Genomic DNA, 14,123 nt, shown 5'->3' on the forward strand with positions numbered 1-14,123 from the left:
CTTGTAAGACTGAAACTGTACCCAGTAAACAGTAACACCCCATTCCCGCCTCCCTCTGGCCATATTTAAAGCATCACCAATTTTGATTCTTACATGGTGGTCACCTCCTCATTCTGTATAAAATGGGGGTCTTTGCCTGACCCCTCTCCTGAATTAAACATTTGATTATTTATTGGGTTTTTATTTAGCATTATTGGGTCTTTTTCAGGGCAGGGAAGGGAGACATAGGGAGAAGGAGCTGCACAAAAGAGGTGCAAGATAACATTCCCGCCCTCCAGTGTTTTCACTTTAGATCCAGGAAAAGCTGTGGGACAGCAGAGGCTAAGAGACTGCATGCAATGAGAGGCACACAACCTCAGGAACTAACAGGAGGTAGGCTTTGAGTGAGCTTAAGCTGTGTTTTTGGAGTACAGGCAGAAAAAATAGGAGTGGATTCAGGAGAGCACTGTGGACAGGCACGGAGATGTTTGTGGGAAGACAACTCTTCTGAAGGAGAGGGATGGTATCCTAGTGGGGAGAAGCCCCCAGGTAAGTATGGCAGATGTCCGTAATTTCCCTTATTGAGCATCTTCTTTTCTCTAGAGCTCTGTGTGACGTGCTGTGGGTCAAAAGACGAGTTCCTTCTGCAATAATAGGGAGCACAGGGCTTCCCTCGTGGCGCAGTGGTTAAGAATCCGCCTGCCAATGCAGGGGACACGGGTTCGAGCCCTGGTCCGGGAAGATCCCACGTGCCGTGGAGCAGCTAGGCCCGTGGGCCACAACTACTGAGCCTGCACTCTAGAGCCCGCGAGCCACAACTACTGAGCCCGCGTGCGGCAACTACTGAAGCCCTTGCGCCTAGAGCCCGTACTCTGCAACAAGAGAAGCCACCGCAATGAGGAGCTCATGCACCGCAACTAGAGAAAGCCCATGTGCAGCAACAAAGACCCAACGCAGCCATAAATAAATAAATAAATAAATAAATAAATATTTAAAAAATGCTTTAAAAAAAATAATAGGGAGCATTTATTGACTATCTACTCAGAGCTAGGCACTGTTCCTTCATTGAATCCTAAGAACCTTGCAGGCATTATTCTTCATTCCACAGAAGAAGAAGCTGGAACTCTGAGTCGTTATGGTAACTTAGCCAAGGTCATACCTTGAATACTGGTGCTGGGTTTCAAACCCAGGCCTTTCTACCTTCAAGGCTGAGCTCTCTTAGAAGGTGGGAATAGCTGATCCTCTAATATTCAGAGAAGTTGAATGTTTTGGGGGGGAGAGCATAAGGTTAGCAAATAAAAACATGCCCAACATTAACTTCTCCGTGCTCTGAGCCTCCTTCCTCCGTAGGTGTTTCATACTTGCCTTGCATTATTTTTCGTCTCACCATTGAGACTTTCAGGTAATCTTGAGTGGCTGAAGAAAACTAAACATTCTCCCCTTGTCTGGGCAGCTATCATGGGAAATGAGAATTCTGCTTTTAATGAAAAACCACGGAAAGGGGGTTGAATGAAGTGGAGAAGGACTTGAGTGGTTTAGGATTCAGGCGTCAACCTCAGGTTGCCCTTCTGCCAGATGTGTGCACACTGTGGGATCTGGGGTCAGTATCTTCCTGGGCCTCGTGTCCTCATATGAAGCCTCCCCATCTCCATGAATCCCGCTAAATAAGCTGGGTAGCTATTTTGAGTTCTAAGAGCTTCCATCCTTTGGCATTCCTGTAGGTGCCAGGGCTGGCGCTTTGGGCTAATTTTTTTTTTTTCCCTTCCCCTTTCCTTTTGTTTGGGTTCAAACCTGGGGAAAATGAGAGGTTGGGGGGAAGGGCGCAGGGATCGAGTGGCTTCCCCTCCCATCCCCCCTCCTCCTAGCAGGAAGGGACAAAGAGTTGACCTTTGTTACAAGCCTGCAGAATCATAATTCATAGCTCATACATGTTTTTGAGGAGCGAGAACCCAGTTACCTTTCCCTGATGAGCAGGAGCCGGCTTCATGGTGTGGTGACAGTGGCTGGCTAGTGTCAACTTGGGACTAGGCACTTAACCTCTCTGAGCTTCTTTTTGAATTGCAGAATGGAAATAAAAATATTCTCAATCTTCTGTGGTTTAGAGGCTCAAATCAACCTGTGTTCTAGGCTCATAGGAGAGTGTGGATTGTAAACCCTAAAGTACTGTGTAAACGTGAGTTATTAATAAGACTACCATTAATTGATGACACCCCAAGAGGGCAGACAAAAGAAGGTCATTCGCATCCTCAGACAAATGCCCTACTCTGCATGGAGGTGTGACTCTTCGATTATAAATTTTCTGTAGCCGCTCCCAGAACGCCCTGGGAGGGGAGGGTCTTTTTTTCGAGGCCCGGAAGGCCTCTTGGTTCCGCACCCCCAGCCCACCCCACTCCCAGGCCTCAGTTCCTGCCTTCGCAGTGGGAGGCCTCCCGCCCGGGTCCTGCCTCCTCCCACAGCCCAGCCGAGGTCTCCAAGGAATGCCGCCTCCCGGGCCATTTTCTCCCCTTCTGCTTCTGCGGCCCCACTTCCAGCCCCCTCCCAGCCCCCTACCCCCAGCCGGTTCCCACTTAAATGCTTGCAGGCCTGTTCGCAGGCGGGAAGCCCCCGCCCCCACAGGACCACCTCAGTCACAGCCCTGACCACGGGGAGGTCGGGTCTGGATTTACTAAAGGACCCCGGAGGGGGAGCCTGCCCCTCGCTGGCTGCCTGGCTCACTGATGGGGTCGGGTTTCGGCCGGTGGCTCTGGAGAGAGAGAGAGACAAAGGGCAAAGTCCTGGTCCCCACCCCCACCCGGCAGCCCCCGGCGCGTGTCCCCTCCCCCTCCGGGCCCTGCGCGCGTAGCCCAGGGCCCCCTGGGCCGGGTGGGACCGGCTGGGGAGAGTCGGGACGCCGAGTGGGTTCTGGCGGCAGAACGTTCTAGACCGCCGGGCCCCGCAGCAGAGGGGGCCCCCGGGGACATCCTCTGTCCCCCTCCTTGTGCTCTGCCGACTCGGCCCACCCAGCGGCCGGGGTGCGGGGCCGAGCGCTCAGCTTCCCCTGGGTGAGGTGAGAGGGGCTGGGGGAAGGGGTCGGCCCACGTGGGGCACAGGCCCGGCGACGCCAACCCGGCCGCTCAGCTGCTCGGCCCTTCTCAATTGCCCGTTCATGAGGACTCCCCTCCTCCCCCCAGCTGCTGCCAGCCCTCCCCCACTCTCAGCTGCTGCCGCCCTTCCCCGGCACCTCTTTCTCAATTGCCCTGCCAGCGCCTGCTTTCCGCCGGCCTCCTGAAAGGCCGTGTTCGCCGTCCCTTGGGCTGTTAGAGACCTCGCCCCTGCTCCCCCCAGGATGGATGAGAACCGTCTCGAATGGTGCTGTCGTGACGCCCTGGCAGAGTCTGGGGCTGGGGAGAAAGACCTCTACAGAGAGGGCATTTTGCTCCCGCACAAGCCAAGGCAGAACTCAGGATAGGTGTCCATGTCAGAAGAGAGTTGTTCTGATGAAGACCTACACACCGGAAAGAAACAAACAGCAGCTTCCTGAAGTTTTTGGCCACCAACAGGTCTGTGTTGGCAGCTGTGGAGAGGAGACAAGGATTCCTTGAGGTTGTTAAGGGACACACCAGAGCACCTTTCCACTAGTAGGGTGAATTAGTATTTTTCAGCGTATGCTGGCATGCATTCTCATCCTTTAGCAGGAACACTAACAATTCCAAGAAGTACCCAAACTCCACTAGGGTCTTTCTCAGTGCAAATTGTGAGTTGCAGAAAACTGATTTCTCTTGAGTCTGGTCTAGTATCCTTTTCTTTGCTTCTCTGCCTCAAAATCCTAGCCTGGAGCTGTGCTTCCAAGCTTGCTGGTTCCCCCTGAGGAGAGAGCCTCTCCCCCTTGCTCCATTTCCGAGGCATGCCCCATAGGGCTTTCTGGGTGTCAGCTCCACCCTCAGTCAGGTCTCTGGGCCCCAGAGTGCCAGACCTTTTGGCTCTTAAGCTTTCTGGAGAGATGCTGACATCTCCACTGGGGGGTGAGCTAAACCAACGTCTCTAGTGAGGCTGGGGCAGGAAATGGTCTTTCTAGCCCCCCTCCACCTTTCCCTCTGTCAGAGCGAATTAACACCCGCCCCCCCCCCCCAAGAAGATCCTGGAAATGCTTCCCATTGCCAGCCAGAGAAGGCAGGTGAGCAGTGTCCCCAGTGGTTAATTTCTTATCCACACCATCGCTGCCTGCACCAACAGGGTTGCACTGCTTACACCAGGTCACTTCTCCTGTTTGTCTCCATGCATTAGGTTTAGTCTGATGGCTTCATCACATCTCGCACTTCACACTGTGTAGGGCTCAGGAGGCCAGCTCTGGCTCTCAGAGCCCCTCAGGTGAAAGAGCACGGTTCTAGGCAGAGAGAGCACGGTGGAGGGAGGGAGTGGCAGTTGGCCCACGCCGACTTGGAATTTGACTGGAAAGAGCTCCACTGTCTCAGCTTCTGTTTTGGCTTCCTCTGGCACTGCCCAGATGGGCAAGAAAAAAAACGTGAGCTCTCTCTAGTCAAACCATGTATTTCCGAGATGAGTGAATTGAGCAAAGGATTTATTCCTCTTTTGCTTGCTTTCCAACATCGGGTGGCGCCTTCCCACCCGCCTCTCACCTTTGCAGCCCTGCCTATCCCAAACCGACGTGAAATTTTTCAAGACAGAATTTTTGGTGACTACACTTTTTCCCTGCTAACAAATCTCTCTGACAGTCATCCAGCCGTATTATAGTATAGTTAGCTCTTCTGCAAGTTAAATCCTGTGCCCAAATTGGAGCCGCATGCAGTAAAAGCCAGTTGGCATGCACTTAGCCATACAGGATATGGGCATTTTTCCTGCTGCTGACATCGGGGCTATACAACTTCTGCTGTGTTAACACTTCTTGTCAGAAAGAAGCGAAGTTTGGTGAGATGAGCATAAACCAGCCTGGGAGGAGGCTGGTTTATGCTCATCATAAACCAGGTAGGACTAGAACTCAGCATCAGCCAGCTGAGTTCTAGTCCTACCTCACAGTTGCCAAGTCTCTTTCCTTTTCCTGAGCCTCAGTTTCTCCATCTGTGAAATGAGGGTGACTATTTAAGACCCTCTCAGACCTCGGCGTATGAATCTTATTTCCTCAGTGTAGGAATCTGATTTTCTTCAATTGGAACTTCCGATTGCCGGGTTAATGGGGTGTGTGTGTCCTTGGTCATGTAAGAGGCCTAGTGAATCCCCTTCTTCTTCCCTGACTCCAGGTAGGCCAGGAGCACATTAAACACAGTACAAGAGCCTGCCAGAGAGGGAATATCGTCCATCCCAGAGTTTCTCCCCGAGATTTGCGTTTCCTTCCTGTCCTCAGCATTAGTTCAGGAGCACATGTGGGACAGTGTGTGTGTGCCTCATACCTTTAAAAGACCATGTTCATGGGACCACAGATACACTCCAGTGGTGTCCCTGCTTTCCAGCTCCTCCCCCCAGTACTTTGACCCCTTGGTGGTGGCATCTGCTCTGCTTGGTCCTGCACCTTCCAGTAGGTCAATGTTTTCCTTTCTAGCCCCTACCTTGCTGGTCAACCCACCCGACTGCCTGCCTGTCTGGCTGCCCTGCCTCTGGATCAGCCTGGCACGGAGCCCTGGGCATTGGGCCAGCTCCTCCTCCCCTCCCCAGCCTGGCCCGCTTTCTCAGCTACTGCCATGCTTGGAGCGTGCCAGGTCCGCCCCCTTCAGAAGCTTTCCTAGACAATTATTTTTTTCTCCACCTCTCCACTCTACAGGGATAAGGAGGCAGGGTGGGGAGGAAGGACTAGGTCAGTGGTGATCTTATGGAAAGGGCAGAGGTTGGCACGTTAGGACATCTTTTATGTGTGATTTCTAGCTGGGGAGAAAAACTGGGATGGGAGCCAGCTTTGGGGGGGCGGTGCTTATTCTCCGGTGTCAGCCGCATGGGACTCTTGTTGAGGAGTCAACAAGATCACCCACTTCTTTTTTTTGGCCGCACTGCGTAGCACCCGGAACTTCCCTGACCAGGGATCGAACCCACGCCCCCTGCAGTGGAAGCATGGAATCTTAACCACTGGACCACCAGGGAAGTCCCAGGATCACCCACTTCTGAAAGGGTACTGTGGCCAGCCCACCTCCCCAACCCACTTAACCTTGTCTATTCTCTTCTCCCATCCCAAACCAAACTGAGGGGACTTCCCTGGCAGTCCAGTGGTTAGGACTCCTCGCTTGCACTGCAGGGGCACGGATTCGATCCTGTTCGGGGAACTAAGATCCTGCAAGCCCTGCAACATGGTCAAACAAAACAAAACAAAACAAAAAAACAGCAACAGCAAAAAAACCCAAACTGGGGTCCCCTGCTGGACTGTAAACTCCTGAGAGCAGGAGGCTTGCCTGGCCTCTTCGTCCCTCCATGCTCTGTGCTGCAGCATAGCACCTTGCACTGTCCAGTAGAAATGCGAGGCAAGTCACATATGTAAGTGTAAATTTTCTAATAGCCACATTAAAAAAGAAAAAAGTGAAATTAATGTAGACAATTAATTCAAAAATTATTTTTAAAGTTAATTCAAAAGATTATTAGTTCAATATGGAATCAATATAAACGATTAATGAGATCGTTTACTTTTGGGGGGGCTACTAAGTCTTAGGAACCCAGTGTGTATTTTATTTTACTGTTAGAGCCTGTCCCAATTCATATGCTAAATTTTCATTGGAAACAGTTGATCTGTATTTAGAGTTCATAAAATATACAGAAGAAAAAGTTAAATTATACAAACATTTTAATTTTAAGAAAAAATTCAGTTGCTGATTTGAAGTGCTCAGTAGCTACATGTGACTAGACTAATGGCTACTGTAGTGTGGACAACACAGGCCCAGTGCATAGTAGGTGCCAAGAAAATCTGGAATGATTCCACAGCAGCTGGACACCAGAAACCTTGGAGAAGTGGTAGTGACCTTCTTGACTGCTGATTAGAATTGAAAGAGCATGGTGTTACTGCAAGTTTGAAAAATCTTAGTTGCTCACTCTTAAAATTGCCAGGTAATAACCCCAACTCCATCCCCAGTCAAGCTTAGCTTTCTAATTGCCTTGGGCTAGTTTCTTCCCACATTTTCGAGGAGATGTCTGCAGGCTGGAGTGAATTTTGCATTTTTCTGGTGGAGAGTGTTCTTAGCTTTTATCATATTTCCTAATGGGAACCTAGTCTCCAGGAAAAAAAGGGGGTTAAGAACCACTTAGGCAGACCATTAAGGCACAGAAAATCACTCTAATTAAAGTGTATCACTATAGGTGGACAGGGTTGATCTCTGTCTGGGGACACAAGATCCAGTAAAATGGACTAATCCTAATCCTTGTTCCCCTGATGTGAGAAACTGAGGTCTAGGGAGTTGAAGGCCTAACTTGCCCAAGAGCAAGCAGCCTGCTAGTCAGAGAATCACGGCCCGGGGGAGGGGTGGAGGTGAAGGGTCTAATCTGGAGATCCTGGTTTAATCCTAGTTCTCTGGAGAGATGAAAGTCCAGGTTTGACTCTGATAGTGGCCTCTGGGGGTTGAGGCCCCAAGCCTGAAAAGATTTCCAAAACCTACTGTTGCCTCCCTCCTCACAACTGGCCTGCTCCACCCTGGTTTAAAGGAACGCTTCCCTCTTGGGCAGGGTGAGGCCGCCAGCGTGACTGAAGATGGCACGCTACCCTCTGGGAATGGGGGTGGAAAGAGGAAGGAGCTGGTTTGCAAAGGGTTAGAAAACGAACACTCCCTGGGGCAGTTTTTTATTTATTTATTTATTTATTTATTTTTGGCTGCGTTGGGTCTTCGTTGCTGTGCGCGGGCTTTCTCTAGTTGCAGTGAGAGGGGGCTACTCTTCTGTTGCGGTGCACAGGCTTCTCATTGTGGTGGCTTCTCTTGTTGCAGAGCACGGGCTCTAGGCACTCGGGCTTCAGTAGTTGTGGCTCACAGGCTCTAGAGCGCAGGCTCAGTAGTTGTGGCGCACGGGCTTAGTTGCTCCATGGCATGTGGGGTCTTCCCGGACCAGGGCTCAAACCCGTGTCCCCTGCCTTGGCAGGTGGATTCTTAACCACTGCGCCACCAGGGAAGTCCCCCTGGGGCAGTTTTTAGCTGTCCTCCGGAAGACCTGAAGACTGTTCCCCGGGTGCATTCCGTCCAGGTGTGCATCTGTCATATGGGGAGGCCCCCTTCTGAAAAGTGTCCTATGTATGCATCTGTTCCTCTCTCCGCTGGACTCAGGCCCATTCTCCCTGCCCTCAGCCGGCTCCTCACCAGGGCCTGGATTCTTGCTAATAAAAATAAAAGAGGAAAACCTCATTGGCTTAGACCCATTAATTTTGAATCTGTGATGACTTTAAAATTGGGTGAGCTAGAATTATCTTTTTATTTTTATTTTATTTATTTATTTATTTTTATTGGAGTATGGTTGCTTTACAATGTTGTGGTAGCCTCCACTGCACAACAAAATGAATCAGCCACACACACACAGATATCCCTTCCCTTTTGGACTTCCCTCCCACCTAGGCGACCACAGTGCATTAGGTAGAGTTCCCTATGCTATAAAGTATGTTCCCATCAGTTGTCCATTTTATACATAGTATGAATAATGTATATGTGTCAATCCCAGTCTCCCAATTCCTCCCACCCCACCCCTTTCCCCCATGGTATCCATACATTTGTTCTCTACGTCTGTGTCTCTATTTCTGCTTTGCAAATAAGATCATCTATACCATTTTTCTAGGTTCCACATATATGCGTTAATATACGATATTTGCTTTTCTCTTTCTGACTTACTTCACTCTGTATGACACTCTAGGTCCATCCACGTCTCTACAAATGACCCAATTTCATTCCTCTTTATGGCTGAGTAATATTCCATTGTATATATGTACCACATCTTCTCAGAATTATCTTTTTTTAAAAAGGTTTTTGTTATGGAAAAAAAAACTTTGAAATGTGGAAAGGATAATTAAATAATTCCACCATGTACTCATCACCTAGCTTTAAAAATTACCAAATCAGGGCTTCCCTGGTGGCGCAGTGGTTGAGAATCTGCCTGCCAATGCAGGGGACACGGGTTCGAGCCCTGGTCTGGGAGGATCCCACATGCCGTGGAGCAACTAGGCCCGTGAGCCACAACTACTGAGCCTGCGCGTCTGGAGCTTGTGCTCCGCAACAAGAGAGGCCGCGACAGTGAAAGGCCCGCGCACCGCGATGAAGAGTGGCCCCCCCTGCTCGCCACAATTAGAGAAAGCCCGCTCACAGAAACGAAGACCCAACACAGCCAAAAATAAATAAATAAATAAAATTACCAAATCATATCCGGTCTGTATTAATTTTCCCCCTAATTACTTTAAAGCAAGTCCTAGACATGACATTTTATCTGTAACTATTTCAGTATGTATTTCTAGAAATCAGTATGATTTTATTTTATTTTTTATTTTATTTTTTTGGCCGTGCCGCACGGCTTGTGGGATCTTAGTTCCCTGACCAGGGATTGAACCTGCACCCTCGGCAATGAGAGCACAGAGTCCTAACCACTGGACTGCCAGGGAATTACCTGATTTTAAAATATTAACAATATATATTTAAAAAAAATAAATTTGTTTATTATTTAATTTTTGGCTGCGTTTGATTTTCATTGCTGCGCGCGGGCTTTCTCTACTTGCAGCGAGCAGGGGCTACTCTTCGTTGAGGTGTGCGGGCTTCTCACTGCGGTGGCTTCTCTTGTTGTGGAGCACGGGATCCAGGCGCGCAGGCTTCAGTAGTTGTGGCACGTGGGCTTAGTAGTTGTGGCTCGTGGGATCTAGAGCGCAGGCTCAGTAGTTGTGGCGCACGGGCCCAGCCGCTCCACGGCATGTGGGGATCTTCTGGGACCAGGGCTTGAACCCGCGTCCCCTGCATTGGCAGGCGGACTCCTAACCACTGCGCCACCAGGGAAGTCCTAAAATATTAACAATATTGTCAAATGTCTAGTCAGTGTTCAATAAGCACAGAATCACTTTTCCACTAACAATGGAAATATGCGTCTTAAGGAGTTACAATTGGGATGTTTCGACTTATTGGAGAGCAGCACCCACTCAGCAGGCCCGTTGTTCACTCTGTTGTGTGAACTCTGAGTATTTTAAATTTGTTCTCAAGCCAAAACTTGACTATATTTTGGCAAAGGATTTTTTTTCCTTTCTGCCATCAAAAAGGCAGCGCGGGGGACCGTGCAAAGAGCCTGGAACCAGACAGTCTTTGGGTTCAAATACTGGCTCTGGCTCTTAGAACCGATGTGACTTGGCAGATACTCAAGCCCTCAATCTCAGGACCCCAGTCTGTAAAGTGGAGCCGTGGTTATCGTGGTCATGGGTAGTGGGAGGCTTATAGGAGGTGCTGAATCTGAGCCTGGCATCTGGTAAGCACTCCTCAAATGTAAGCTTCTTCCTTAATGAACTGTTTTCCTTCCCATTCAGTCTCTAAGTCAATGACATTTCTCTAAAAAGGTGAAAAGGACGAGAGCTTCCTGCCCAGGGAGCACTCCCAGCCATACTTCCGGGTGCCTAGCTCCTGTGCTTCCTGAATCTCTTGTTTTCCTACTTAACTCCTTAGGACGCTGTTGCTCAGATGCTCTCTCCCTCCGGTCTCTCCTGGAATCTCCCCTGGGCTTGAATGGTCACTTGGTCCCTGTGGCCCTGGTGTCCCCTGCTTGTCCCCAGCAACATTAGAAAGGAGCATCCCTTGTGATTGCTCTGTATCTGGGGAGCTGCCCCAGGGCCTGGTAACTGCCCTGCTGGTCAGGGCAGGCAGAGGGGGCAAGAAGCCACCGGGTGTCAGCATCCAGGGAAATAATTTGACTGGCGCAACCACTGCCTTCATTGCCAGGGGCTGGAAGCTTCATTCTTTCACTCAACAGGTTTATCAGCTCCAGGGTGGGTGGTGGCTCCTGAACCTCTGGGAGTTCCCTTGCTTTTCTAAACAATGGGTGTTAGAGTTTAGGGTCCTGCTCATAGTGCAGTGCCCTACTGCCTGTAGGGCGAAGGCTCCACTCAAACCTAGTGGGAGCCGAGCAACAGGAGTGCTGGAGTGGGGCCCTTTGGTTGTCACGGGAGGTGGGAGTGCGGGGGCTCTCTCTAGGCTGTGGTATCTCCCGCTATTTCCCCACCAGTGCAGAAGCCTAACCATTTTACTATCACAGGTAGTGGCTCCTGGGGACCGGGACTGAGCACCACGGCATGGCAGGCACACCCCCGCCCCCCGCCCGCCTGCTTTAAGCCCTCACAAAAGCCCTATCAGTTTTCCGCAGGAAACTAAGGTACTGAGTGAAGAAGTAAGCAGTTAGGGTCTCTTAGCTTCCATGCTGATCCCCCAAACCCTCAGCACACTGCCCCGGCCCAGTATGAGCTAGGCATCCAGAAATACCTGTAGGGTGAGTGAGTTACCCATGGGTTCCTAGAAGGCAGTACTGGGTCCAGTTCTCAGCGTGGTCACATGTGCTTTGGGCCAGAAAGAAATTATGGTGTGTTAAGCACCATACTTAACACAAACCAGGCCAACGGCATAAAAGACAAAGGTTCTTCTTGGTCTCTGTGTTTTTGTCAGGGTTGGGGGCTTTGCTGGCCAGGTTTGGAGGCCTGTAGGGGCCTGGCATGGGTTCCCAGGATTGGGTGTGTGTGCCCTGGAGGGGTGGGTGAGTCCCTGCCTGTTGGGGGTGGGGGAGGGTTGCCAGGATGTCTTTTCTTTCATTGGTTGGGTGTCCCTGCCCTCCTCCCCCTCCTGGAACATTCCAGACATTCCAGACTGCCATTGCTTTCAGGATATGGATTAACATCCCAAACTGAGATTTGATTTCACCTCCCCATCCCCTCCCAACTCCTCCCTACCCTGAAAAGGAAGCCCTTAAAACTGGGAGTTTGAAGTAGGAAGAGGGTATTTTTGACCCTTGACCTGAGATTATAGTAATCTATAGGACCATCTTGAAAGAGTGCTCTTCAAACGAAACTTTTGCAGGGGACTGCTTTAAGCTCTTACTGGTTTGAACTCCAGGCAGGCACCGCCCATCTCCTTGCAGTCCTTCCAGAAGTGTTTGCTTGAGGGAGGTCCTCCCTCAGTTTAGGTAACCCCTGTCACTAGCATTAAGGTAGATCAGTGTTCTCAATCTTCCAATGGTATAATCATCTCTTCAGTTCACCAAGAGTTTGATTTTCCTCATGTGAGGGCCCGTGCATTTTCTTTGCCCATTTCATCACGAAATGTGTTGTGTATGGGAAATCCTATATGCCATGTCATGCAGATGCCATGAGGCTCCCTCTTGGCCAGTGAATTGGATCCCAAGAAGCTGGCCTGGTGTGGGACCCGAGGACCTGGAACTGGACTTGTTTCTGACCCTTGTCCTGCTATAATCTAACCTCCTTAGATCAGGTTCATGAACCAACCAAAATAGAGAACTGTGGACATAGATTCTCCAACACTTATGCTACATTTCCCTTAAGTTATTTCAACCTGGGAAAAGATTTCATTGATTAAGACTTTCTGCCCTCAAAGCGGCAGAGCTAGAAGGGATCTTAAAGACCCTTCTGTTTCCATTTTACATCTCAAGACACTTGGTCACAGGGATGAAATGAGTGACCTGGCTGAGGACAGAGCCAAGATCAAAAACATTTACAGTTAGAGCTTAGCATCCCTTCCCTTGCTCTCATGTGTTTTGAGTACCCCTTCCCCCTAGCTTGGCAAGAACTGCCTTGGGCCCTGTTGCATGTCAGCCAGGAATACGGGGCCTGAAGCTTGAGTGGCTTAGTCAGAACAGCCAATCAGGGGCAGTTTAAGGGCTAGAACTGGATTTTCTTGCTTCCTAGTTTCATTTTCCCTCGTGCCACTAGAATTTTGTTGGACAATGTCCCTGAACTAAGAGTTTGTGATCAAGGATATGCAAAGACATAAGTGACAATTGACCAATGCAGATCAAGTCAATTGAAATGTTTTAAGCCCAGGGATTAGGGCATTGATTTGGGTGGTGAGCGGTTAATCACCGTGGGAGTCAACCTTGAACCTGAAAGCCTTCCTCAGGGAAAATTACGTTTTTAAGAGGTATTGGAAAGATGGAAAGGAGAAACCGTAGTAAGCTGGGAGGAGGGAGGGGGGTGGTCATAATGCTGGGTTGTGTGTGTGTTAATTACTCCACCTTAGCATCCACAAATGTGTCTGTTATTACATTTTAAGTACTTACCCCAAGCCCTTTGCTAAGCTCTTGATAATATTATCTAACGTTACTTTATACCTCCCTGTGAATAAGTATTATCCCTGTTCTACAAAGGAGAAAATTGAGCCTCAAAGAAGTTAAATAACCTTTTAAAGATCAGTGCTGTTAAGTGGAGCACAGGTTTAAATCCATATCTGTACCAAGAAAGAGGTGAGCTGCTGCCAATTATCCTGCTGTAATTTGTTTGCATATACGTTTCCCCTAATAAACTGTGAGCACCTTGAGGCCAGGTACTTTGTCTGTTTTATCATTGTGTCCCCAGCATGCAGAACAAAGTCCAGCATGAAGTAGACACCGATTGAAAAGGTATCAGGTTAATGATTCGTGTAGTAATTCACATAGCTAGCTCTGTATTCCTAGATCCTGAAACACAGTGGGTGGTAATAGATGGTTGCTGAGTAAGAGAACTGGTGAGGAGAACCTAAGAGATAAACAAAGCAGATGTGACTGGGGTGGGGGGGAAATTATGTTATCCCAGTGCTTAGGGCATCTGATTTTGGCTTTCCTATCTGTGGTAGCACTATATTTTGCTCTCTAAAACGAAGCCAAATCTCCATTCCCAAAGGTTATCATTCTCAGACTCTAAGGCTTTGGTGTTGAGCAGAAGGTAGGAAGATAGACCGGAACAGGACTAAAAAATGCAAGGTCACAGGCCCCTAAAGTATCCAGAGCTGTCACTGATGCTGTTCTCTCTAATTTCAGGAGTCGAAAAATACAGATCCGAAATATTCCACCCCAGCTTCGATGGGAAGTAAGTGATTGGGGGAAACTCTCAGTGGCACTGGGAAAGAAGTCTGGGTCAGCCTGAGTTGGCAGAGATGACTGGGAGGTGTCCTGGGGGTTTGGGGCTAGGCCAGAGAAGCTGGTGCTGAGGGGAGGCTGGTTGGATCGCATCCTTAACCCAAGACTTCCAATATTAGTCC

At 49.5% G+C, this 14,123-nt stretch overlaps 1 protein-coding gene across 3 annotated transcripts in view; it reads left to right on the forward strand.

Moving 5' to 3' along the window:
• The window catches only part of IGF2BP1 (insulin like growth factor 2 mRNA binding protein 1), a 38,842-nt gene that overhangs the window by 11,561 nt on the left and 13,158 nt on the right, over positions 1-14,123 (forward strand). For all 3 annotated transcript variants that reach the window (XM_061175040.1, XM_061175039.1, XM_061175041.1), the window contains exon 3: positions 13,903-13,951. In XM_061175040.1, the coding sequence (XP_061031023.1) occupies positions 13,903-13,951 (49 nt within the window). The remainder of the gene's footprint in view (positions 1-13,902; positions 13,952-14,123) is intronic.

This window comes from Eubalaena glacialis, chromosome 19 (assembly GCF_028564815.1).
Source record: "Eubalaena glacialis isolate mEubGla1 chromosome 19, mEubGla1.1.hap2.+ XY, whole genome shotgun sequence".
In the NCBI taxonomy this organism is placed as follows: domain Eukaryota; kingdom Metazoa; phylum Chordata; class Mammalia; order Artiodactyla; family Balaenidae; genus Eubalaena; species Eubalaena glacialis.